The sequence below is a fragment of the Notothenia rossii genome (assembly GCF_949606895.1).
Source record: "Notothenia rossii genome assembly, chromosome: 2".
Lineage (NCBI taxonomy): Eukaryota > Metazoa > Chordata > Actinopteri > Perciformes > Nototheniidae > Notothenia > Notothenia rossii.
In genome coordinates, this window is record NC_136904.1 from 14,535,522 (window position 1) to 14,562,791 (window position 27,270).

General features: G+C 39.9%; 1 protein-coding gene across 1 annotated transcript in view; it reads left to right on the forward strand.

Annotated features, from left to right (window-relative positions):
- The window catches only part of LOC307028392 (CUB and sushi domain-containing protein 1), a 424,819-nt gene that overhangs the window by 116,319 nt on the left and 281,230 nt on the right, over positions 1-27,270 (forward strand). Inside the window, exon 3 of the mRNA XM_079663374.1 lies at positions 23,171-23,283. Within this exon, the coding sequence (XP_079519500.1) occupies positions 23,171-23,283 (113 nt within the window). The remainder of the gene's footprint in view (positions 1-23,170; positions 23,284-27,270) is intronic.

Here is a 27,270-nt window from a genome sequence, read left to right on the forward strand (position 1 = left end):
TTAAAACAACAATCAACAAACTAAACAGAATATACAAGGCAGGGACACGCTGTTGCCATACCTGTAAACCTGAGAAGAAAAACACAAAGCAAGGTGCTTCTCTAGTGAATACTCGTCTAGCAAAATGTCTTGTCATTCAATAATAAGCTAGATAAACTCTGAAGGAGGGTGGTCTTTTTAACTGGACATCAAGAGCTGTTACATTTTGGGTTCTTGACTCGAATTTGTGATAAGAGACTCAGCTTTTGTTCCAGAGGCACCGGATCCATCCTCCACCAGGACCGGACATTTACAACGCAGAAGTTTACCCCTCCTTTCCAGGAAGATATAAGGCCCTCCCTTCTGAAAATCAGATCATGTATCATTTCTAGCAGGGGTTGGAGAACAACAGCAGGAAGTGAGAAGTTGTAAGTGTCTGTCTGGTCACATCTGCTGGATACAAACTGCTTAATGCATAGACACAAGCTATCACTTTACTCCCCTCATTGGACCAAAGAAAAGTGTCTGAATATTCAACATGTCCCTTAGTCTGGGGCACAGCCAATTCATTGCCCTCTTTCTCTCTCAACTGTATCTCTCTTTTCATCAACCTATACCTGTGCTCATGTAAACAGTAAAAAATGTTAAAACAGTTAAAACCTGTTAAGCCCCAAGGTCCCCGCCGGCGGGGACCCTGTTTTTTTTTCAGGACACTGTGTCTCAGGGGATCTTAATATTTAAGAACCTATTAATGTGTTATACCAGATTAACGGAAATAATCTCATCTAACTGACGATATAAACAATTTTTACCAAAACAAAACACAAGTCTCATAAGAAGCATCTAAATGACCCCTTAGCGAAAAATGCTAACGGACATTGGCACAGAACTCAAGATAAAAGTACCCTTATTACTTATCGTAGCTGCACATACAAGATCTCCGATTAAAGCTGAGGTTCCACAGATTATTTAGGTATACAGGACTGTCTCAGAAAATTAGAATATTGTGATAAAGTTCTTTATTTTCTGTAATGCAATTCAAAAAACAAAAATGTCATACATTCTGGATTCATTACAAATCAACTGAAATATTGCAAGCCTTTTATTATTTTAATATTGCTGATTATGGCATACAGCTTAAGAAAACTCAAAAATCCTATCTCAAAAAATTAGAATAGTTCCTCAGACCAAGTAAAAAAAAAAGATTTATAACAGCAAAACACAATCAAACATTTGAAAATGTCCATTAATGCACTCAGTACTTGGTTGGGAATCCTTTTGCACGGATTACTGCATCAATGCGGCGTGGCATGGAGGCGATCAGCCTGTGGCATTGCTGAGGTGTTATGGATGCCCAGGATGCTTCAATAGCGGCCTTTAGCTCATTAGCATTGTTGGGTCTGGTGTCTTTCAGCTTCTTCTTCACAATACCCCACATATTCTCTATGGGGTTCAGGTCAGGGGAATTTGCAGGCCAATCGAGGACAGTAATGCCATGGTCAGTACACCAGTTACTGGTGGTTTTGGCACTGTGGGCAGGTGCCAGATCATGCTGGAAAATGAATTCCTCATCTCCATAGAGCTTTTCAGCAGACGGAAGCATGTAGTGCTCTAAAATCTCTTGGTACACAGCTGCATTTACTCTGGGCTTGATGAAACACAGTGGACCAACACCAGCAGCTGACATGGCTCCCCAAACCATCGCTGACTGTGGGAACTTCACACTGGATTTCAAGCAACTTGGATTTTGCTCCTCTCCAGCCTTTCTCCAGACTCTGGCGCCTTGACTTCCAAATGAAATACAAAACTTGCTTTCGTCTGAAAAGAGGACTTTGGACCACTGTGCAACTGTCCAGTGCTTCTTTTCCTTAGCCCAAGTCAGACGCCTCTTCCGTTGTCTTGAGTTCAGAAGTGGCTTGACCATGGGAATACGGCTATTGTAGCCCATTTCCCGGACACGTCTGTGAACAGTGACTTTTGATACCTGGACTCCAGCTTCAGTCCACTGTCTTTGAAGCTCCCCCAAATTCTGGAAGCGACTCTTCTTCACAATGCTGTTAAGGCTGCGGTCATCTCTCTTGGTTGTGCAGCGTTTCCTGCCACATTTCCCCCTTCCAACAGACTTTTTGTGGATGTGCTTTGAAACTGCACTCTGTGAACAGCTTGCTCTTTGAGAAATTTCTTTTTGTGTCTTACCCTCCTGATGGAGGGTGTCAATGACGGTCCTCTGGACAGAAGTCAGATCAGCAGTCTTCCCCATACTTGTGATTTAGTTTACTGAACCACGCTGAGTGTTTTTCAAGACTCAGGAAACCCTTGCAGGTGTTTCGAGTTAATTAGACGATTCAAGTGATTCGTTGAACACCCTACTAGTATACTTTTTCATGATATTCTAATATTTAACCTTTAGGTAGCTTCTAGGGAGATCATTTCACCGTAGCTGTTAATTTGATCAAAAGACGTGTTCAATGGCATTAAAACGAGAAAAAACGCGGCTGAATCGGTTAATCCATAGGTTGATAAAGTTCCTGGGCAATAATTTGAATTATTTATAATCCATAATTCAATTTTTATGTAGAAATCGCAGAGCAAAAGTTAGCTGCTAATGGTAGCCACCAGAGTGGCTGCTGCTTCCGGTCTTGGCTATGCGGCAGTATAATACACACACATGACCAAATAAGGACTATGTGGTAGTTTCCCTCGATTCCATTGGCTCTGACGGTTAGAAAGAGATGTCACATGTCAAAATCCAGCAGGAGGAGCCAGAGATATGAAAAATCCACCCAAATGGCCCCAGAAAAGATTTTCTTTTGCTAAATCTGTCTAAAAAGGTCAAATATCACTTGTTTTGCATCAATCTTGATACAGGGTACTTATTATATGTTGTACTTTGGATTCCTAAAGCTCTTAGTCTACTAACCCATCATCCAAGGTTAGTTTTCACTATAAGTACAAACAAATGTTTTTGGACGGACACTATAATTTACAGTTTTTTACCATGTTCAATCTGAATTTCCTTTAAAATAAAAAACATCTATATTGAATCTGACTTTTCAACATCAAACTGACAGGTTTATCATTACTTTGAGAAAAAAGGTTATTAATTTAACCCTTTTAGAAGGGAAGATATGGTCATTTGTTCAGGGAATGTCAAAAGCTTGAGATCAAATCTGTCTGATATGTTTTTGTCTCAAAAAAGTGAAATTACCATGACATCTTATTCTCCCTCCAGGAAAAATCCAAACTCTATGAATAATCAAATGCTGTTCTTTTCAAAAGTCAGGCCACTTTACACGAGGTGACTCCTACTTCTGTGGAAAGCCCACTGTAAGTAAATATGCACTGGTTTTAATCTTCCATGGCAGACTTCACCTACATCTATACTGTATTGTGATGTGCTCTCTGCATGTCTTAACTTGGTATCTGGTATCTCTGCACATCACTTTGCACAGTAAAGATAACACATCCACACGTAGAAATAAGAAACTGATTGTTAACTTTAACATCTGCCACTGCTTGAACTTCTGTTCAGACATAAGATGCTTAAGAAAAGAAAATAATATACGCTATGATGACTTTTTATCCTAAAATTCAAATGATTATAGGACTATAGGAAGAATGTTAAACACCTGCACTTTGAAAGAACATACATAACATCTGTTTGCAACTCATATATATCATATCAATATTCCAATTACTGTATACTATTCTTCAGTTTATATCACATTCTGTTTCTATTATATTATATTTTATTTTATTTACTTGCACTATTTTCTGTTTTATTGTGTTGCACTGTTGGAGGGGCCTGTGACCTAAGATTTCCATTGTCATAACTACACAGTAGCTATGCACACATGACAATAAAAGCCTTGAAACTTGAAACTTCAAGTAGTCTCCAGTAGCGTGGGGATTTAAGCCGCAGGCTGAGGAATCTGGTCTGTCCAGCTTCTCTCTTTTTTTTTGGAAAGCCCAGTGACGGATTATGGCTGCGACAGAACGGTGGCAATCAATCAAAGGAGGATGAGTAAGGGTGGGGTGGGGGGGGGGACTCTGGGATGTCAGTCATATTTTATACACCAGTGAATGAGTTTCAGCAAGAAACTGCAGTTTTTTTTATTTCACCGGTAATTTAACTTTTCTTGTTTTATTGCTACTGTCTTTATTTACATTTGCCTTCAAATTCTGATCCGCAGCACAATAAATTGCTAAATGCAACAGAATGAGATCCGCCTGCTCTTGCAGGGAGGATTGCAGAGATGTAAGCCTGTCAATTTAATCAATAATAGTAGCCTGCAGGATTGCATGACAGCAAATTAACTGAGGTTTCTTTTGCAATTGCTATAAATGGCTGAATAGATTTTCCCCTCAACAAGGATGAAGGCAACAATTACATAATGATGTGCACAGTACTCTAATTAAGGATTAAGAGCTCTGTTCTGAAAGCTGAGTTGTGATTGGAGCTTTTATGTGGCTATCATCAGTTGTGGTTGTTTTGCTTTTCTTTGTTACTTATTGCTAATTACATTATTTCAGTTTAATTTCCTGAAGCTGTAGAAGAGATAAGGTCAGGGAAGAACGGCATAATGGCGAGGGAAGAAGATGGCCGGGGATTTTAAGGTTATTGTTGTTAGTGTTATTATTATTTTATTAAATTATTGCAGGAATAGACAACTGGATTGTTGTCATTGTATAAAAATACATTGTATGTTTCTTTTGAATGAACATTTTAGTTTCTAATAAATACAGGATTGGGACTACAATATTCTGTATTTTTCTTATTGTAAACAAATACCATAAAAATATTCCACAAAACATATACCCTTTGTCTCTGGTATCCGGCTCCAAGCTCATTTGTTCCCTTCTTTCGATGTTAACATTTTTTTTTTTTAAATGTACTTTTGCTTAAAAATTCAACCTTGGTCAACAATTGTCAGCAAGTATAAAGAGCCACAAAGTCTGCATAGGAAATGACTGGGGTAAAACGGCTCGGTCTAAAGACACCACAGTTTTACCCAGCAAGACTGCAGGCTATTTTCCATTTGAAACCAACGATGATTTATTTCTAGGAGGTGCCATTTTTGTAGTTATTTCAACCTAAATGTTGAATATTTTGTCAAGTAACGTTGCCACTTCCAAAGTTATTTAATTATAACCTTGATATTTGCCCTAACTTAACCAAGTTGCGTTGTTGGCTAACCTGTGTTTCCTGTTAAGAATAAAGTTTGTTTTTAGAAGACTGTATCCACCGAATAAGAGAAAATGAATGGTCATGTACATTATACAGTAGGTGAGTGCACATAAGAGGGGAATAACCTTTCCTAACATATCATACGAACTGTATGAGTATTTCTTGCTTTGGTCCAGACGAAACAGATATATCTTGCCTACATAAATATTTTTGTTGGACCAATTAATTGGGGATTTTGATGGAATTTATTTACATGTGGAAAATAAAGAATATCAGCAGATTTGAGCTTCTATCGTCATGTTCAAGTCTGCTTTAAATGGCCTCTTTCCACCTAAATCGTGTTGACTCTTCTGTGTGAGTTCATCTTTGCAGCTGTGTAACTAGTGAGGGTTTGATTAAATGATGAGCGGCAAAAACATCTTTTGATATGCGTGTGTGTGTGTTTGTACGTACGTGCTTTAACGCATGTATGTGTCTTACTATATTCATGTGTGCGTCGAGGTGTGTGTGAAGGTGCCCTTCCCTCAGGTCTATGGGTGTGTGTGACTCTAGAAGCTTTTAATGTTCACACCTTGTCAGAAATCTTTCAGTTACTGCACTCACACACACTCACAGGCATGTAGAGGACACATGTCATGGGCTCCTAAACTGAACCTGACAGAGAGAGGAGGGGAGGGTGGGGGTGAGGTGGGGTGAGGTAGAGAAAAGAGGAAATGGAGGAGGAGGAAAGGGAGGGGGTTCTCCTAATTCTCGCTTCCTCCCTCTAATCCGCTCCTTTTCTCCCTCTCTCTCCCTCACTGTCTCTCAGAAGCATAGAGAATCAGTTTTAATGGTTTGTCAAATAATGCTTTTCTCCCCCACAGTGGATTGGTGATGCTGTGTTTGTGTTAGCGGTGTGCACGTCTGTGTGTGTGTGTGTGTGTGTGTGTGTGTGTGTGTGTGTGTGTGTGTGTGTGTGTGTGTGTGTGTGTGTGTGTGTGTGTGTGTGTGTGTGTGTGTGTGTGTGTGTGTGTGTGTGTGTGTGTGTGTGTGTGTGTGTGTGTGTGTGTGTGTGTGTGTGTGTGTGTGTGTGTGTTTTAAAGGGAAGCTTGCCCTACTTTAGCCCAGTGGTTTTCTCTGTTGATATTGCCCATAGCGTCGGATTATACGTTTTTCAACGTGGTCACACACAAACATGCACGACACACACACTCAATGCAAACACACTCAAAACATACACACACTGGAAAGAACACATGTATGTACACAGGTAGTGTAGAAGCGCACAGCTTTAGACACAGATCACTTTAATACATGCAGTCACACACAGACATAAGCCCACTGTGTGTTCTCACAGTGAGTCATGGTGCACATTACATATATGCTAATGTCTTGTCACTTGTAGCGATCAATTGTAGCCTAGGGACGTGCATGTGTCGAGTCACTGTGTTGTGTGTGTGTGTGTGTGTGTGTGTGTGTGTGTGTGTGTGTGTGTGTGTGTGTGTGTGTGTGTGTGTGTGTGTGTGTGTGTGTGTGTGTGTGTGTGTGTGTGTGTGTGTGTGTGTGTGTGTGTGTGTGTGTGTGTGTGTGTGTGTGTGTGTTTGTGTGTGTGTGTTGGCGTGTGTGGATGTGTTTCAGCAATTTTTTTTAACTTACTTGTATTAACTGTATAATATGTGTATTTATGTGTGTGTATGTGTCAGACGTCATTTTTTTAAATAAATACCTGCATTTGTATGCTTGGATGTTGATGTTTTGCGTGTGTGTGCAGTGATGGTTGTTCACCTGTAGGCACTTTGATTGATGATTTCTTGTGGCCTGACTGTGTGACAGAGGTAAAGAGCATGTTGGATGAAGATAAACAAAGAGACACTTCAGAAGGAAAGGGAGAAGACAGACAAAGAGGAGAGAAGAGAAAGAGTTTGGAATAAAAGGTACAGGGTCACTTTGATGAAGCATTAAATGATCTGTACTTATCCGTACTGTGCTTGTTCATAAAACATGTCCAACAGTTGAAGTTTACTAAAATAAACTGCTTTTGGTATTGATGGAATTGGTCAACAGTTCATTTTTATTTTAACACTTATAATCATTAGTGTTTCAATCCTTTGCCGGCCTTTTACTGCTGAAGTATAAAATATAAAGTGGTGATGCACAAGGCAGTTTTTTGCACATTTTCTGTAAATCGCCAGGGGGGATTCATCTTCATAATCCTGATTGTTTAATTCAAATTTGTTTACTTTTTGTTTGTAGTTTTTTTTTTTTTTAAATGGAAAAGCAGATTTGCCAAGAGCCCGTGTTTCTGGCACACATCCATAACGCACATTCACAACTTTTGGCTTTTTTTTGTTTTGTTCCAAGTGTCCCACATTACTGATGGAAAAGAGCCATGTCAGGCTTTCGGCCAGTTTTCATTTTAGTGTTCTACCATTGCACAAGTGATCTGTGTACACCATGTGAGTTTGAGAGAGTCTGAGTTTTTGTAAGAGAGACGAAGATAATTTTGTTTGCTTTCTTAAAAACTATTTATTTGCCTTTTATTGATAGCCTACAGTATTGATCTGACAGAAATTAAGGAGAGTCAGGGAGGACAGGACAAGGACATTGCAATTACCTTGTGGTAAAATTGAAATCCCAAGGTCCACAAATAAAATAATCAATGTTCTGAACAAAGATTTGTACTGAAAGGCTTATTTTTTAAACATCTCTGAAAGGAGAACATACCTTCTCGTCTTGCACTGTGGTGTGCTATTATATGGAAACTAGACAGTGCTGACTCCCAGATACATGTTATGTAATTTAGTAGTCTATGACACTTCAGAATATAAGGTTCAAGAGGTGGTAAGTGAATAACGTGCATTAAGCCTCTATAGACTTGAAAACAAACCAAGGTTGTTTGTGTTAGTGTGTGAGAGACAGAGCGTTCTTTAGTCTGGAGGACCAGAGTCTTGGCTCGCAGCCAGCTGTCTGGATACCCACAAACCCTTGCTCAGACTGCTGCTAGGCAGAATGGGCTTTTTTAAAGTGCAGTGAAACCTCTGTTTCCCAATGTACTTTAAGGCCTCAATATAATGATTAGTTGATGATTATTATATTTATTCATGCACAGTTTTTAAGTGTGACAAAGTTTACTATGAACGTGAGTATGTAGATGTTGCAGGTACATAACAAAACAAACTTCCAGATAGTATAATGTTTCCTGTTCTGATAAATCAACACTTTATAGAAGACAATTACTTACTACAAACTTTAGCATCCGTTTTTGGTCCAATGACTAAATGTACTGTATGTACTCCCTTTTCCCGCTATTTAGGATCAAATCAGTTTTATCACCGAGGACCCCATTTCAAGACTGCACTCTTTCAAGCTGAGATCCCCACTCAATAAAACAACATCTTGTGAGGGCCCACTTGAAGCAACCAGTGACCCATGTTAGGGCAGGAATCACAGTGAGAAAAACACTGGTCTACGACCCCGTGAGATGTGGCTTGCTGCCAGCTGCCCACTCACAATATCCTGCCTGCTCCTGTTCCTTACACCAGCTCAGACAAATTGGTCCCTCTGGGGTTTTGTGGAGCTTTTTTGTACCTATTGTGACGTAAAATGATGTTGACTTCTCTCAAAAATTGCAAGGCAATTTACATTTTTAATGCAGGTTGTTTTTGCAATATAATTGTAATAATGGGTGCAATTTGCAAGTCATGGGGAGAAATGATATTGAAGCAGCATTTATTTAATTCAACGGGAATGCAACTATCCAAACTGCGACTTTGTGTCCTTAAGAAAGATACAAACATAATGATTTCCTATGATAATTAGGCTACTGTAAATCACTGAAAGTTACTGAAAATACTGACATTTTCATCTCTTGAATTTTCTGACACGAAAGTTCAAAGCAAAGAAAGTGCTTCTAATCGGCTCCAGTCTTCATAAATATACCTTCAATGCATTGTCTATAAACACACCAAACAAATGCTAATTTTCAAACCTTCATGATTTTGAAGCAAATAGTTTGTTATACTATATCCTCTTTTATTTTTGACCTTGATGTTGTGTCCCTCTGAATACCATTTAAGGCTTATGATAAATGGGAATATATGATGCAGGTTAATTGAAACACTAAGTGTCCTAATTGTATTTGCGCAGAACAAAAACCACATCAAAAAAAGCTCAATGTCCTCTCAATGATCCTCCATTTATTTTTTCTTGTTTCAAGCTTCCCTTAGGAATCGTTGTGAAGAAAGTTCTAGCAAACGTGCTTTTGATTATCAATGTATAACTTCTTTAGCTAAATGCGTTTAAAAAGAGTGAAGTTACTCTTTTGATTTTGTGATTTAATGTGAAACAATAGCATAAATGTTGCAATGTATGTATGCACAAATAATGTTTTTAGTTGTGTTTGCACCTGCACACTCTTGCAAACACACATGCCTGTACATAGCCCCTCACGCACAGACAGCCTGACAGACAGTGTGGGGGCGGGTGAGACTCCTGGTTGAAGTAAGGGGATTGCACAGCAGGGTGTTTCTTGAGGAGAATCAACAGGGTTCTTACCCTCTTATCGCTCAAATCAAAAGCCACCCACTGCCAAAGTGCCCTTGAGCCAGACACTCAACACCTCACAACAGTGCAGCAGTAGATCTTTGTGATCCCGGGTGTACCTCACTTTCTGTGTCTTAAACCTGTGTGTGTGTGTGTGTGTGTGTGTGTGTGTGTGTGTGTGTGTGTGTGTGTGTGTGTGTGTGTGTGTGTGTGTGTGTGTGTGTGTGTGTGTGTGTGTGTGTGTGTGTGTGTGTGTGTGTGTGTGTGTGTGTGTGTGTGTGTGTGTGTGTGTGTGTGTGTGTGTGTGTGTGTGTGTGTGTGTGTGTGTGTGTGTGTGTGTGTGTGTGTGTGTGTGTTTGAGTTTATGTATCTCAATACGTAGAACATGCACTCTGGCAAATAACTGTTATTCCTCTTCAGAATAAGATATGTCTGTCTCCCTGTGTCTCGACAGGATATTTTCTAAATCTATGAAAATATATCTCCTCTAAAATATCTACTTCAACTTCTTTATTTCTTCCTCTCCTTTTTATTCTTCTCTGGAATAAAATAAAACAAAATTAAACATCTCAATAATATTTAAAAGCCTTTTAAAGTAGTCTTTACAAAAATGTGCTCAATGCTAAAGAAACTAGCCTTGGGTAGACTGCAGACTAGTTCCATAGCCAGGGGTCTACAATCAAGCCTGATCATTAAATATCCACAAATGCATCTTAACATCTCTTTTAAGTGTAAGAATAATGAGCAGTTTGAAAACAAGTCATTACCAACATTATTGTTTTATATTATTGTTGTTGAAATTAAACCTCATATTTCCAAAACGCTCAATTTACTTGTGTTTAGTTTAGGCCATAAGTATTCCGATATAAATAATCCAGTGGGGTTTAAAGTTGAATATGCAAGGAATTAAAATGCCTGCACTAGTATTTATTACGTTTAAACAGACATAAACTTAAAAGTGAAAAAATGCCCATGTTGCCTCAGGCCATTGCAATTTTTTTCATTTCAGCATCACATAAGGAAAATAAGCTCTGGGTGTTTTGTATATTCCTATCTGACTTCACAAATGTTCAGAAATGTCTATCCCAGATATTTTTTACACCACTGTCTACATATTCGTACCACTATATTCCTCTACATTTCACTGCTGGAATCACTGCCAGCTAAGCCTATACATTAAAAACACATGTCCTGCTTTAGCTTACAACACTTTAAATACTGTTCTTACCTCTTTTCAAAGTGTCATCCATCCTCTATAGTCACTGCCTAATCTTTCCCTCTCTCTCAGTGTAGGCCTTCTCCACAACAAGCGCTTCTCGTCTTTCCATTCACGAGCCGTTGTGTCACTTATAGACTAGTGTTCCTCCAGACAGACTGAAAACAAATGGATAACACTCCCAGAATGACAGATTGAAACAAATAGTTTCACCAGGGGCATACATCTACTGTACAACTGTGAGGTGTGTTTAGGGTTGGCAAGAAGAAGTCAAATGCTCTGCAAGATGGTAAAGGCGTGTGGCGCAGTGGATAGAGCCTTGGTGTTGGCATAAGGGGAGCACAGGTTCAAACCCCACTGCATGTCGTTGTGTCCCTGGGCAAGACACTTCACCCTAAATTGCTCCTGTGGGGATTTCCCACAGTATTGAGTATGTAAGTCGCTTTGGATAAAAGCTACTTACAAGTAACATGTAATTTAATGAGTAAGATTTTTTTTATGAGTTTACGTTGGTCTTGTCTCAGGTTTGTTTGTGACACATTTCTAAACGACAGAGCCAGGTGTATGAGGAATCAAAGATATAAACTGCTTCTATCCAACAAAAAAAAAAGAGAAGACAGTCATTCTTATTTTCCAGTTGACCGTTATGTTCTTTAAAATTGGCTGAATAGTTTTTGTATTGGTTTTTATTGCATCAATGCTCATAGATTTAAAGAGCCTGTGACACTAGTTTGCCCCATCATCCAAACCCATCAATTTGAGTAAATATTGTCCCCTTGAAAACCGTTACTGAACTGATTTAGGATATTTGTACTTTGATAACCATTAATCTGCCCTTCAATGTTGACCATTTTCCGGATCTTCTCAGGGATTCTTCAAGTCCCGCCAAATTATGTGTGACGTCATTGGGGGCCAAGCGCTCCAGCTGCACCATTCAAGATCCGAGCATAGCATGTAAACGCACGATGGCGCACACAGCAGCAAGCTCAGACAGCGAAAACAGTTTAATTTTGAACGTGTCTGAGAGCTCATATGAGGCTGAAGGATCGGTTTATGTTGTATCTGTTAGAACAGGGGTGTCAAACTCATTTTAGCTCAGGGGCCACATGGAGGAAAATCTATTCCCAAGTGGGCCGGAGCGGTAAAATCATAGCATAATAACAAAAAAATGACGACAACTTCAGATTGTTTTCTTTGTTTAAGTTTAGTGAACTTTAGTGCAATAACAGTACAAGCACATTTAGACTTGGCGTATCAACAAAAAGCCATACAACAACATTAAGTCATATACTGGGAATGAACAAAATACAAAAACTCTTCTCAAATAACTAATTTGTCATTTTAACATATTAATCCTGTACTAACTCACCAAATGATTGAGACAAATTGAGGTAGAAACTTTTCAAGAGGGTTGAGTTACTTACTTCCTGCCTTGTAGGCTACATTACTTATTGATAAATAAAAGCTGTGCAATGCATGAACAATTTCAACAAACCTAACTTATGAACTGAAGTTACTGTCATTATTACAGTAAATCACACACTGTTCACTTTCTTTCAATCTGCACAGAAGACAATCATTTTTTAGATAACTATATCAGGGTGCAGTGTCTTATGCAGCATTTTAAGTTGGGTTACCCACTGTTGTTTTTGCTCCTGAAACCTGGCATCTTTTAGCTTTCACAAGTGCATCAATATCAGGGGTCAAAGCCTGAGTGGCAGCCAATTTCAGGATGTCATTTAAGTGCTTGTGCGTGAGCCTTGAGCGCAGCTTTGTTTTATTGATGCTCATTACAGAGAAAACTTGCTCACAAATATACGTGGTTCCAAACATGCACAACACTTTTGCAGCAAGGGCTGTCAAGTTGGGGTAACCTGGCAAAAGATACTGATAAAATGTGTCTAAGCCAGCTGCAGCAAATTTCCCCTTCAAATCTGAGTCACACTGCAAGTCTATTATTTCAAGTTGAATGTTGACGGGCAGATCAGAGGCATTCGCGGTGAATGGCGAGCAGAAAACTTTGAAGTCTTTCTCCAGTTCACCAAAAATCTGAAAGCGTTGCTCAAACTCCCGCAATAGTCCTATTAGTTTATCTTTGAACCGCTTCATGTCTGCGACATGTTGGGTATCGCACACATTTTTCAGACAAGGAAAGTGCGCTGCATCACCTCCCGCGAGCTGCGTCTCCCACAATGACAGCTTCAACTTGAACGCACATACGCTGTCATAATACTGCGTTACAACTTCGTTGCGCCCCTGCAGCATTGTGTTCAAGTTATTCAAGTGCTCTGTAACATCCACCATGAACGCAAGATCCTGCATCCATTCTTTGGACTTAAATTCTAACACTGGTCTGCCTTTTTGTTTCATGAATTGTTCAATTTCCTCTCGTAAATCAAAGAAACGCCTCAGCACAATGCCTCGGCTTAACCATCTTACCTCGGTGTGGTAAGGCAGGCCGTAGTTGTGGTCTTTATCTCTGAGAAGGTTGTCAAACTGACGGTGATTCAAGCCTCTTGATCGGATGAAATTAACAGTTTGGACGACCACCTTCATGACGTTATCCATCTTTAATGACTTGCAACACAATGCCTCCTGGTGCAAAATACAGTGAAAAGTCCAAAAATCACGTCCTCCATTTGCAGTCTGCACTTTTTCCCTGAATTTCGTCACAACACCTGCTTTTTTCCCGATCATTGAAGGCGCACCGTCTGTAGCCACGCTGACAGCGCGTGACCAGTCCACTCCGACTCTGTCCAGGGCACCCTCGAGTGTGTTGAAAATATCAGCCGCTGTCGTGGTATCCGTCATCGGCACCAACTCCACAAACTCCTCGGTTACGGTCAAAGTATCATCAACTCCGCGGATGAATATGGCCAGTTGCGCAACATCTGTAATGTTGTGCTTTCATCAATTGCAACTGAAAACGCAATAAACGACTTAACTTTGCGCTTCAATTGGCTGTCCAAATCCTCCGAAAGATCAGAAATCCTGTGTGCAACTGTGTTTCTTGTCAGGCTGATATTTTCAAAAGCTTGACGCTTTTCAGGGCACACAATCTCTGCAGCTGTCAGCATGCATGTCTTCACAAATTCACCCTCGCTAAATGGTTTTGAAGCCACTGCAATTTCATTAGCAATAAGGTAGCTGGCTTTCACTGCAGCATCGCCGATTTCTCGGCTATGAGTAAACACAGACTGCTGTTTTTTCAGACCCGCCAGCAATTCCTTCACCTTTTCGCTTCTCTGTTTTCCTTTGAAGTTATCATATTTGTCGGCATGTTGAGTCTCATAGTGGCGACGAAGGTTATATTCTTTCAGCACTGAAACGTGCTGCGAACAAACCAAACACACGGGTTTCCCATTCACTTCCGTGAATAAATAGGAGGATGACCATTTTTCTTGGAAAACTCTGCACTCTGTGTCCACTTTTCTCTTTTTTGATAGCGACATTTTGGGGAGTGAGGAAGCCAAGCACGATAGACTGTAAACACAGGATTACTTCCTCAGCCCCGTTATACATAGTTTGCTCGCTTCACATAATTGCTATTGCGACACCCAGTGGACACATTTAGAACAGCAGTTTCTTTCATTGAAAAATTGCAGCTCTTTTTATTTTTTATACTTTCCAAAATCATCTCGCGGGCCGGATTAAACTTGTTCACGGGCCTGATCCGGCCCGCGGGCCGTACGTTTGACACCCCTGTGTTAGAAGTTTAGGAATTAGGTGCGTCAATATGGGCGATCATACGGTCATGTAGCCAGTGGTGGACTGGGACTAAAAATCATCCCGGAACTCTCGACCGGCCCACTTCGGTACCGCTAGTAAATTGTCAACGAGGGGAGTGGGGGATGTGCTAGTGACTTATCCGACCGGCCCACTTCGGTACCGGCCCATCGGGATTCGTCCCGGTGGCCAGTCCGCCACTGCACCCAGCCCAGCCCACGCAAACTATCAACGGGAGGAGCCTCGCTGCGGGGAAACGGTGGACCTAGTGTCCCGATCGGAGTTGGAATAATAATAATAATCCGTGCATTTTATCCATTAATTTCCCCAACATTGTCGTAAAAAAAATCTGTCTGTTTTCTCATCAGGAAATGCAGACCGGCTCAAACAAACGATTTTTAAATCATCATCCTCACGATCATTTAATGTATCATATGTTCGTTGAATTGACATGAAAGCACTAATAAATGTAGTTTCATCCACTTGAGTTTACAACTACAAAAATAATCGATTTGTTTTTATATCACATCCCACGGGAGGAAATTCAGAAGCTCTCACTACCGATTTTTAATCCTAATTTAATCATCATCTTCACCACGATCATTTATGTTTATGTTCGTCAAATTGACATGAAAGCACTGACAAATATGAATACTGCAGTCAACTTCATTAAAACCTTATTAACGTGCCTAAACTCAGTAATTCACCATTTCTACGCATGACAACACACTTTGTCCGTGTTAGGCTCTCTCGCCGCACAGTGAAGCGTTCCCGCATTGACATCACTTCCGGCTTCCCCAAAAACTTCAAAATGAGTCGAAGGAATCTCCCGGCGATGTTCGAAATGATTGATATTTATCGGAACGGTATCGCCCCTTCTTTTTTAAACTGACGGTTCGAGGTGACTAGTAGCCCAATATTTCATTGCACAACAGTTGTTGAGATGCTGTCACAGGCTCTTTAACCTTGGTCTGTATGTTAGGTTTAAACACAAGTTTGAGCAGTCATAGTAAGGCACATTAATGGAATACCTAGAAAACAACGGAGTGTTATGAATGAGAACGTTTGTGATTTGACCATATGTTCGTATAATTTTCTGGGGAAATTGCGAGTTTTTCGGTCAAAGTAAAGTTAAACTGTTCACTCTTTTAGAAAAATAAACAAGAACTAGTGATAAAATATCATTTCATATGAACCCCTTGCCTTAGTTATGGTGAGTCAATTGAAAGTTATACCTAAAAAATTGGGTCCGTTCTTTCGCTGATTCATTAAGCCTTCATATTTTTTACACTTAAGATTTTCCCATCACAGCTATCTTTCCAGCTTCACCTGAACAGGTCATTGAATAAGTATCTTCTTTACTTCAAAGGTCAGGATTTCCACCAACAACTGCCCGTTCACAGCCTTCCTTTCTACAGTACCTGCAAGGTGTTAAAGTCCCCAGGCTCGTGCATCACTTCTCCTTTCGCCTCGTTAAGGTGTGATTGATACGGGTTGTCACAGCCATCGCTAGCAAACAGTGGATGAGACCTGAGGAAAAAGTGTTTGAAATATATTCAGTCAGTACCAGTCAATATCAACATAAATCCTTAAAGGTCCCATGTCATGCTTTTCTGGTTATTACCCATCCCCTTGTGTGTTATGTAGCTTGTTCTGCATGTAAACGGTCTGCAGAGTCACAAACCCTCAAAGTACACCCTGTAGCGAGTAAAACTCCAACAAAGAAAAGACCTGTCTATGCTGCCCCAGAACGCCTCGTTGGGGATTTCTCTTTTTCCATTTCTTACTTCTTGGGTATAGTGACGTATTTCGGGTATAGTGGATTGGATCGCAGACCAATCTTCGGAGCCGTTACGTTAAGTCCGCAGAGCCGTTACGTTTGGACCAATCCGCGGACTTCCTCACACACACACACTCGGCGGGACGTTGCGAGGCTCACTGCTGCGAGGAGCGGGAGCGGGACACTGTGAGCTAGCTCACTGGTGTGTTTCGGGCTAGGTTTCGCTGTGTCTCGCTGTCTCGCAGACGGCCACTGGGCTCACAGGGAGGGGGGTAGGAGCTCCAACAAGCCGTTTAGGACAGAGAGTGAATACACATACTATACAGAGATGCTGCATGAGAAACCAATGTGAGTTTGGAAAATTGCACAATATCAATTTATTTTAGCATACCTCAACAATGGAATTATGATCAGTAGAAATGGCCATGACATGGGACCTTTAAAGAGAAGAAAAAAGGGGGATAACATTTAAGCATAGTTCAATATCTCATTAATATAGAGATGTGCTCTAGGGCAGGCTACTTACCATAAACACAACATACCACCATCATAAACACTCTGCAGGCCTTTCAGTGCTTTTTTCAGGTTTGATTTTTATAATTTGTGCTCAGGTTTTATAAAACATGAGTAAGAGGACTGTTGTTATCGTGTGAAGTAATAATGATATCATAAATAAAGTTAAGATTTTTTGATTGACTAAATTACACTTTATAGATTTGTTCTTAAATAATTTGTCAGATTGTTTCATGCTCTATGTTCACCTGAAAATAAACGTAGCCTGAGTAACTTCTGAAAGCTAAATCGAATCTGCCTCTACACTCATGGCATACTTCGTTCCCTAAAAAATCTATCCTTCGTGCCCTTTTAAAAGTTTTAATCATGGTGTGAACTTAAGCCGTCAGTTCTCTCATTCTCTTTCTTCACGCCTGCTGCCACGTCACTCACCTGAAAGCTACTGTATGCTGTCACCTGTCGATACTGTTGACTTCCAGAATACTGATGCAAACCAGAGAATAAGCTAATTGTACAACATTTTCAAGGAGTATTAGTGTTTTGTAGTATACATATTGTGTGATGTGTATTTTATTGTGTTCCCATATAGTGTTCTGTCTTTTATGATACAGAAAGATACTTTAAGGACTGGGCAGATCATCACATTAATTATATCTATTGGAACAATGGCAAATTGCATCATCGGTAAACAAAAAATACATTCAAATGTATATAGTGTTTCAAACCCCTCACCTTTACTCTAGCGTCCAGCTGTAGGCGCTTAGTTGACCTTTAGAAGGGACATCAGTATCCTCATCCCGCAATCCCTCCTCCGTGTTTCTCTGGGGAAGTGACAAGGTCAGCGTGATGGCGCTAAACATCAATGCTGTACATATTTTACACTCACACATCATAATTTCCACTTGAGTTGACTGCCTGAAATACAGTGAGCTGCAGAAAACTGTCTGAACCAATTTTCAAATGCTGAGTTATTAAAATGTTCCGCTTGGTGGGCCACTTGTAAGCCACATTTACCAGAAGACAGCAAGGACATGCTAAAGGTCACCAGGCTTTGATGTAAACAGTAAACATTCAAGTCGGATGATTTAAATAACTTCTACTAACATTTTTAAATATGGAGCGTGGTCATGTACATCAACAGCAATATATTTGACTAGAAATAATACAAAAATGACAACTGTGCTTTACAATATACTGTATATGAATCCCATCGTAAGAAGTGGATACCTGTAATGTTAATACATTTGCATTTTCTTTTCAACCTGTGATTTAAATCATAGAGGAGTTGATTTGTAAACCCTGTTTGAAGAAGAAACAGGTTCTTATCAAAACAACCACTTCTTCACCAAAATATTTACAACTTATGAATTCATCTAAAACCACTATCTTTTTCTTTTCTATGTTTACACCTTTGTGCTATCATTGGCTTCTTTCTTCCAAATATCAAAACTCAAGTATGTTTAAGATATCCATGACTAAGTCTGCCTCACTGCTAAATCACAAAGTATCACGAAATATAAGAGCAACTTATCCTTTTCACAAAGGCATTTCACCATATTAAAATGTGTATCAATTAGACTTATATGGGTTATCTTCATCAGGTTTTCCATTGCATGCTGTGTCTCTTATTTAATACACTGTATTTCAACTTTGTTTCAGTGGTCATGTCTGGGCCTCAGCTGTATTTAGAGCTGTTGAACTCGATGACACAATTATCTTCTCAACAGTTTCCGGGTCATTGATCCCACAAAGGGAAATATTTCCATCTCTTGCTTTCCTTTTTATTATTTTAAATCTTACACACCCTTTTTCACATATTATTTTGTCTCTCAAAGCACACCAGTTCACTATGAGTGAGCGGCTGGTTTACATAACGTTAAGGTTTATTTCCTGTCTATTTGTCCGTGGAAGAGTGGTCATTAAATGGTAATGAGAATGACACTGATGCTATTTTCCAATAACATGTCTTCTTTACTGTACCACCCTTCAATATTAAAAGTAATCCTAGCGTTATAAGGGCCTGTCAACATCAGACATGCCCACAGTTTGATAGACTGGCAGGCAGAGCGAGAGATAGACTGTTAAACAGGCGGATACAGATGGGCAGTCAGACAGATGGACGAAGCAACAGAAAGGCACACAGGCAAGCTGGCTGCGTGGTCATTTGAGTGTAAAGACGCGCAGGCTGCGTTCACTGAGTGGCTGTCTGGTTATATAAGCTGGTTGACTGGTTGGACAGTGGACCAACTGGATAAACAGTAACGTAGTCTAAACCCGGCTCACTTATTTTGTATAAATGTCAGACAGCCGAAGGATCAGTCTCCTGGCCTGATTAGGAGGGCGAGCGAAAAGCAGGGGGAGAGGAAGGAGCGACAGACGGAGAAAGATGGAAACAGATAGACGGGGATATAGAATCATGTCAGTCCATCATTAGAGTGACAGCTAGACGATTACTGCTTATTACCTGAGTGACTAACACTGAACACTGCTTAATTAACAACCCAAGCAGGTTTCTGAGTCACATCATTGTGTGTGTGTGTGTGTGTGTGTGTGTGTGTGTGTGTGTGTGTGTGTGTGTGTGTGTGTGTGTGTGTGTGTGTGTGTGTGTGTGTGTGTGTGTGTGTGTGTGTGTGTGTGTGTGTGTGTGTGTGTGTGTGTGTGTGTGTGTGTGTGTGTGTGTGTGTGTGTTTATATCTTAAATATGTATGTGCATTTCAGGAATATTGCAATCCAACATCTTATTTTGTTCCTGTACAATGGTTAATTTAGGAGAAATCAACTGGTTAAATATCCATCTATAATAGAGCTTGTTGCAAGACCCAGTTTTATCTCGACTCTTTTCAGTTGCAGTTATATTACTGATACCTATCATTCATCCAGGTCTGTACCTCTTACATCACGAGAAGTCCTGCATACTGTAGTTAAGAGCCAGCTACCATGCCACATCTCTGTCCAGTGTCAACATTACCCTTGGCTGTAAGAAGGAGTGCCCTTGAAAGTTCATCAGCCCATGAAATTAAAAAATTACAGAGCAAAGCATGATCCCAATAATTAGTTAGACCCATTTCACTTTGTCCACATTTTATGTGTTGAGTGGTGAAATATTCATGTGATAATGCAACCGCTGTCCCCTCTGGACCACCAATGTGATTTATTATAGCCTCTGCAATTCTCTGTGTGGTTGAGAAAAATAGAAGCTGCGCCGAAAATGCAGCACTCAGCCTGAACAAGTAGACAAAGTCAGACAGCCAAAGAAAGAAATGGCTATAACATGCAAACCATTGAATCATGAATCATATATATAAATAAACATGGTTTAAATGTATGTGAAATAAGAACAAAACTATGTAAACTAAAAACACGTAATGGCAGCAGAACATACATTTCTTGCCATAGCTCATGACAGTTTGCTTTATTTAGAAATTGAATGTTTTTTACACCTTAACCCTAACCTTGTATTTGTTTTACTGTGAACAGGAAGCTAACAATAACTTAGCTAGCTGTATCGAAAGGTATTCATGCCCGAGCAACAAGATTTAACTTGCACTTTTCCCAACACTTAAAAATCAAGCCTACAAACAATCTAAATAAAACTAATGTTGTGCTATAAAGCCTATGCCAAGTTTTTGTGAAACTGAAGGGGTTAATCTTTGTTTTTACACTGCATACATTTAAAACAACTTAACAAACCCATTGTAATTATTACACCCTGACAAATAGACTAAAATATGCAGTTTTGAAGGATAATAAAATGTAAAAATCACGAGCTTCATCGGGTATTTCTTCAAGTTACAGAAATGGTAGTGCTATTAGCATGCTGTGCCCTCATAGTCATATCCAGGGTTTAACATGTAATTAGCCTTCTCACAGTGACCTGGATCCTCTGTCTCAAAAACATTACACTTTTGAAATAACACAGCAGTACGATTACTGAGCCAGTAATGTTAAAGAAATGTGAGGTGCCAGACACTGCTGCAGGGTACAATAACGTATTTACACCTAATACAGGCAATTCTTTCTCCTCCTTTTTGCGCCTTGTTTCTTTTTGTCTCGGCCCACCTCTCCGTTCTGTCCTTGCCTTTCATCCGTCTCCTCTCTTCCCTCCATCTCTCTCTCTCTGTTTTTCGTTTTCCCTGCTCTCCCGTTCTTGTCTGTCCTCTGTGTCCTTGCTTTGTGGCCAGAGAATTTCAAATTATTCATTTTAACCATGCTCCGTTTCACTGTCCTCTGTGGTTACATTTGTCACTTTTTTACTGTCTTTTTTGTCCCTCTGCCTTTCCTTCTCTTTTCAAAAACCTTTTTGCCCTTTTAACACTTTTTCACCTTCATTTTCTTATTTTTTTTGTCTCCCCAGCCCACCTCTCTGTTAACCTTGTAGCCTACTTCTAACGAAGAAAAATGAATTGTACAAAATAAGTCATTGTTGTCACTGCCTTGAATACATTAGCACTTTTGTTTTGTTTTAACGCTTGCCCTCCTTTTCTCTAGATTTTTCCCTCTACTCTCGTTCCCTTTGTAGTCTATTCTCACCTTTCATATTGTCATACTGTTATGCATAGAGAACCTACGGAGAAATGGTTATTTTCTGTGTGCTCCACTTCCTACTTGGCGCACCGGCAACTTTCTCGTTACCTGTTATCCCGAGTTTTCTTTTTTTTCCATGTCCCTCTAGGGGCTCCGTAAGAACCAAAGATAATTTATTGTATCTAAACTTGTGTCCAATCGTTGCTTCTGATATGCATATATCAAGAGCCACTTAACTCTGCACTTCAGTTGACATTCTTTCATGGACACTCCAAGTAAGATTGTGTCTTATTAATTTATTATGCTTATCTCTTCTTGAGCAGTGGTGGAATAAAATATTAGCATGGAAGTAGTCTAGCAACTCTCACCAGATTTGTCAGAGGTTTTATTGGTATTTTGGCCCTGAGCATATGTATTCTCATTCCTTTTACCAAAAGCTTTTGGGTTAGGATTTGGGAAAGTCCTTTATTTTGGGCACCAACTTCCTCCCAACCCAAAGGGGGACATCTATATCCAGAAAAGCACCATGACCTCAGACTTGGCGGTGGTAATCCTCACACAGTACTAACAATTTCCCCTCATCTCGTGTGTACCGGAGGACTTTTTTTTAAAGCCGATAGAACTCCATGTTCATTTTGGCTACTAGAAATGCTGCCCTACAATCACAAACAAAACATACAAGCATGGTTGCTGTTGTTTTATTGCATCTATTCAAAAATAATAATGATGTTGTCCATGCAATTATGTTCATTTGGGGCACATTAGAAAGGGAATTAAACCCTAGATTTGAAAGAACAAAGACTTTGTAGGTTGCTTGGACACTTCATTCTGACTGAAGATTGAGCATTGAACAACGTTTTTCCCACCTGGAACATGCAGAGCTTTCTCAAGGCCTAACTTTTTGCTCGGACGAATACGTTGAGACCATGATGCTGAGGATAATTCTGATTAATACTTTAAAGTGAAGCACTGTTTATGATTTTTAGCTATTGAGGATAAGTTCTAACAAACGTCTAGTCATGACCGTATGAATAGAAGATATTAGTTCCAGCAATGTGTCATTTGTCTTTTGTATTATAAACGCTTTCATCAACATTATTTCTGTTTCATTATTCAAGCAATTCAATTCACTATTCATCTCGTTGAAATTCAGCTCTTTCAGCTTCTGTTATTTCAACCATTCCTATTTTCCTCCACATTGTTCATCATTTAATAAAATAATGAGTTATATTATAAATTCTCTCGTCAATCAAAAGCTCACCTGTATGAAAGAAAACACAACGTTTCCTATTATATTACAGTTGTATTCGTTCTGTATAACGGAATGAATGCACTCACAATATGGTTTGTTATAATAAATAGTGAACCATGTGAGCTGTAGCTCAGTAATGCATCACTTGCTTTCGTTAGAGAAATAGAAAATCACCTCTGTCACTCTTTTGTTTCGAAGAAAAAGACAGCAGGAAGCTCAGGGGTAGCAGGGAGTCAGGAAAACACATCAAATAAGTTCTTGAAGAAACCTAATCTGAGGCGAGCAGGGATCTTTATGGCTTCAGGGCTTTGGGTCTTAACCACAACATCAACACTCAACTCAATTGTATTTTATTGCCATATATGTTTGTTTTGCCACGTTTCATGCTTGATGTCGCCTTAATGTTTGCTTTCAGAAGTCATCTGTCAACTGTCTTGCTGTGTTTCATACACATTTCTCTCTGTTTTTCAGGTTGTCAGGATTCATGCTGCCCTCCCCTATAGTCAGCAGTGGATCTATATTGGCCTTGTGGTTTACCACAGACTTTGCCGTCAGTGCACAGGGCTTCAAAGCTGTATACGAAGGTAAGGCAATGTGTGATGGTACATATTGATGTATGAGTGCTGGTCATGATCCACCGACAGTTTCTGAGGCGATATTGATGAGAAATGATTCCGAAGTGATTGAAGTGATTCCTAATGGCAAAGTATTTATGGGTTGGAGCTGAGCGCAATATTTCACATTTGTGTTGCAGTTGCTTGGAATTAGGTGGTTTACTATTCAGGTTGTGTCGTATCATTTCCTTACTTCTAAAATCACCAATATTTGTCTCAGAATAATTCAGATGGTATTAATCAGCAATAAGTTAGGTTTCAGTTTTTCTGTGTGTGTGAAGTCACAGCGCAGAAAAGTCAGCGACACTTCTTTTGATCAAAATGAGTCGAACTTACAAAACATGCAGACATTTCTATTGACTGAGGGTACAACGTTATGCCTTTCACCTACTTCTGATAAGAGAGACTCTTCATAGTGATAGATGTGTGGGAGGCGCTTGGATCGCAGCCCAGAGCTGTTGTCTCGGTCCTCCCTCAATCAGTTGCGACTACCATAACGTGTGCACTATATACAGGACTGTCTCAGAAAATTAGAATATTGTGATAAAGTTCTTTATTTTCTGTAATGCAATTAAAAAAACAAAAATGTCATACATTCTGGATTCATTACAAATCAACTGAAATATTGCAAGCCTTTTATTATTTTAATATTGCTGATTATGGCATACAGCTTAAGAAAACTCAAATATCCTATCTCTAAATATTAGAATATCATGAAAAAGTATACTAGTAGGGTGTTCAACGAATCACTTGAATCGTCTAATTAACTCGAAACACCTGCAAGGGTTTCCTGAGCCTTGAAAAACACTCAGCTTGGTTCAGTAAACTAAATCACAAGTATGGGGAAGACTGCTGATCTGACTGCTGTCCAGAGGACCGTCATTGACACCCTCCATCAGGAGGGTAAGACACAAAAAGAAATTTCTCAAAGAGCAAGCTGTTCACAGAGTGCAGTTTCAAAGCACATCCACAAAAAGTCTGTTGGAAGGGGGAAATGTGGCAGGAAACGCTGCACAACCAAGAGAGATGACCAGAGCCTTAACAGCATTGTGAAGAAGAGTCGCTTCCAGAATTTGGGGGAGCTTCAAAGACAGTGGACTGAAGCTGGAGTCCAGGTATCAAAAGTCACTGTTCACAGACGTGTCCGGGAAATGGGCTACAATAGCCGTATTCCCATGGTCAAGCCACTTCTGAACTCAAGACAACGGAAGAGGCGTCTGACTTGGGCTAAGGAAAAGAAGCACTGGACAGTTGCACAGTGGTCCAAAGTCCTCTTTTCAGACGAAAGCAAGTTTTGTATTTCATTTGGAAGTCAAGGCGCCAGAGTCTGGAGAAAGGCTGGAGAGGAGCAAAATCCAAGTTGCTTGAAATCCAGTGTGAAGTTCCCACAGTCAGCGATGGTTTGGGGAGCCATGTCAGCTGCTGGTGTTGGTCCACTGTGTTTCATCAAGCCCAGAGTAAATGCAGCTGTGTACCAAGAGATTTTAGAGCACTACATGCTTCCGTCTGCTGAAAAGCTCTATGGAGATGAGGAATTCATTTTCCAGCATGATCTGGCACCTGCCCACAGTGCCAAAACCACCAGTAACTGGTGTACTGACCATGGCATTACTGTCCTCGATTGGCCTGCAAATTCCCCTGACCTGAACCCCATAGAGAATATGTGGGGTATTGTGAAGAAGAAGCTGAAAGACACCAGACCCAACAATGCTAATGAGCTAAAGGCCGCTATTGAAGCATCCTGGGCATCCATAACACCTCAGCAATGCCACAGGCTGATTGCCTCCATGCCACGCCGCATTGATGCAGTAATCCGTGCAAAAGGATTCCCAACCAAGTACTGAGTGCATTAATGGACATTTTCAAATGTTTGATTGTGTTTTGCTGTTATAAATCTTTTTTTTTTTACTTGGTCTGAGGAACTATTCTAATTTTTTGAGATAGGATTTTTGAGTTTTCTTAAGCTGTATGCCATAATCAGCAATATTAAAATAATAAAAGGCTTGCAATATTTCAGTTGATTTGTAATGAATCCAGAATGTATGACATTTTTGTTTTTTTAATTGCATTACAGAAAATAAAGAACTTTATCACAATATTCTAATTTTCTGAGACAGTCCTGTATATTCTGTGGTCACATATCAATGTGTCCTTTATTACTGTTTCTAAAATATGAGGTCTATATATATACAGTATATCATTGATTTGCTGTTACTTCCTGGCTGCTTGTTGTTTTGCTGTGCCCTTACGTGTGTTTAACGTGGTATACAAGACTGCTCCATGTGTGCGTGTCTGTTGGGATGTAACACAAATGCTCAGCCTGACCTTTTGAAGAGACACACACACACACACACACACACACACACACACACACACACACACACACACACACACACACACACACACACACACACACACACACACACAGACACACAGACACACACACACACACACACACACACACACACACACACACACACACACACACACACACACACACACACACACACACACAAACATAGAATGTTTCAAATCGCTTGCATAACAGTTCATCTATGATTCATGAACTCTAAATATCAAAGACAGGCTCACGAGACCAGATGTACACTCTTGCTCCCGTGTGTGCGTGTCTATGTTTGAGTGTGTGACATGTGTGCGTTTGTATATGTTGGAAACAATCCTGACAGCCATTAAACCTTTTCCAGGAAGTACCAAGAAGTACTTTGTCTTTATTTTTTTCTATCCATTGTTCCATTTCATATCCCTCGGGAACCTTAAGTGTGTTTGTTGCCTCAGGAGTCACGGGTTGTGTGTGTGTGTGTGTGTGTGTGAGAGAGAGAGAGAGAGAGAGAGAGAGAGAGAGAGAGAGAGAGAGAGAGAGAGAGAGAGAGAGAGAGAGAGAGAGAGAGAGAGAGAGAGAGAGAGAGAGAGAGAGAGAGAGAGAGAGAGAGAGAGAGAGAGAGAGAGAGAGAGAGAGAGAGAGAGAGAGAGAGAGAGAGAGACAGGACTTTTTGCTAATGTATTTTTTCTGTCTTGCTTTGTTTGCATTGATGTCCTAGACTTCAAACATTGATTCATGTCTGTGTGTGTATCTAGACAATATATGTGTATTATGAATGCTTTTGAGTGTCTAATGAAAATGGCACTCATGCATCAAAACAAGGCATGACATTTATTAAATGTTTTTGTTTTTCTGTGTATAAGAAATCAGTCAACTGTCACATCATCAGTCCTGGTATATGCTAGTTCCAGCCAACTGCTTAGCTGTCAACTTTATCCTATTTCCTGTGAGCATTACTGGAGTCTTTTAAGTCAAGACAAATATGAAACAGAGAACATTGGAAACAATAAGGAAAATAAGTTGCTAGTCTCACTGCTGGCATCTGACACAAACTGTGATATTGTGCTTACACTATGCAGCTGTTTTGTGTTCAACATGCATTCTAGATACAAAATTACACTTTGAGGCAAAGCTTATCTAGTTAAATTGTTTAAATGATTGGATTTCTCGAATGATAGATTGTCACCTTGATAACATTAGCATTATGAAAGTCTTGCTTTGGCTAATATAATGACATTTATCAAAATGTAGTCGCATTTGTAATTCAACATCACATCAAATATTAATATAAACCTGCCAGACGATTTCTGACAGATTTGATTCACTTGGACTTTAACCATACTTTAAAGATAGCACTCAAACATTCATGTCAACCAAGTCCACTAACGCCAGACCAGTCACGACGTTTTGACTTGTGAACCAAAAACTCTTCTCAGATGTTTGCTTATAGCCCAGAGCCTGACAGGAAATAGAAGTGATTTTAAGAAATGTAAAATTCTTCACTTCTGAATGCTTGTTATAGTCTGCAGAGTTAGAAGGGAAAAAGTTAGTTTTACTAACTTCCAGGGAAAACAGCGGTGCCACATACGAGTGAGTGTCCTGAGTTGAATGTTTGA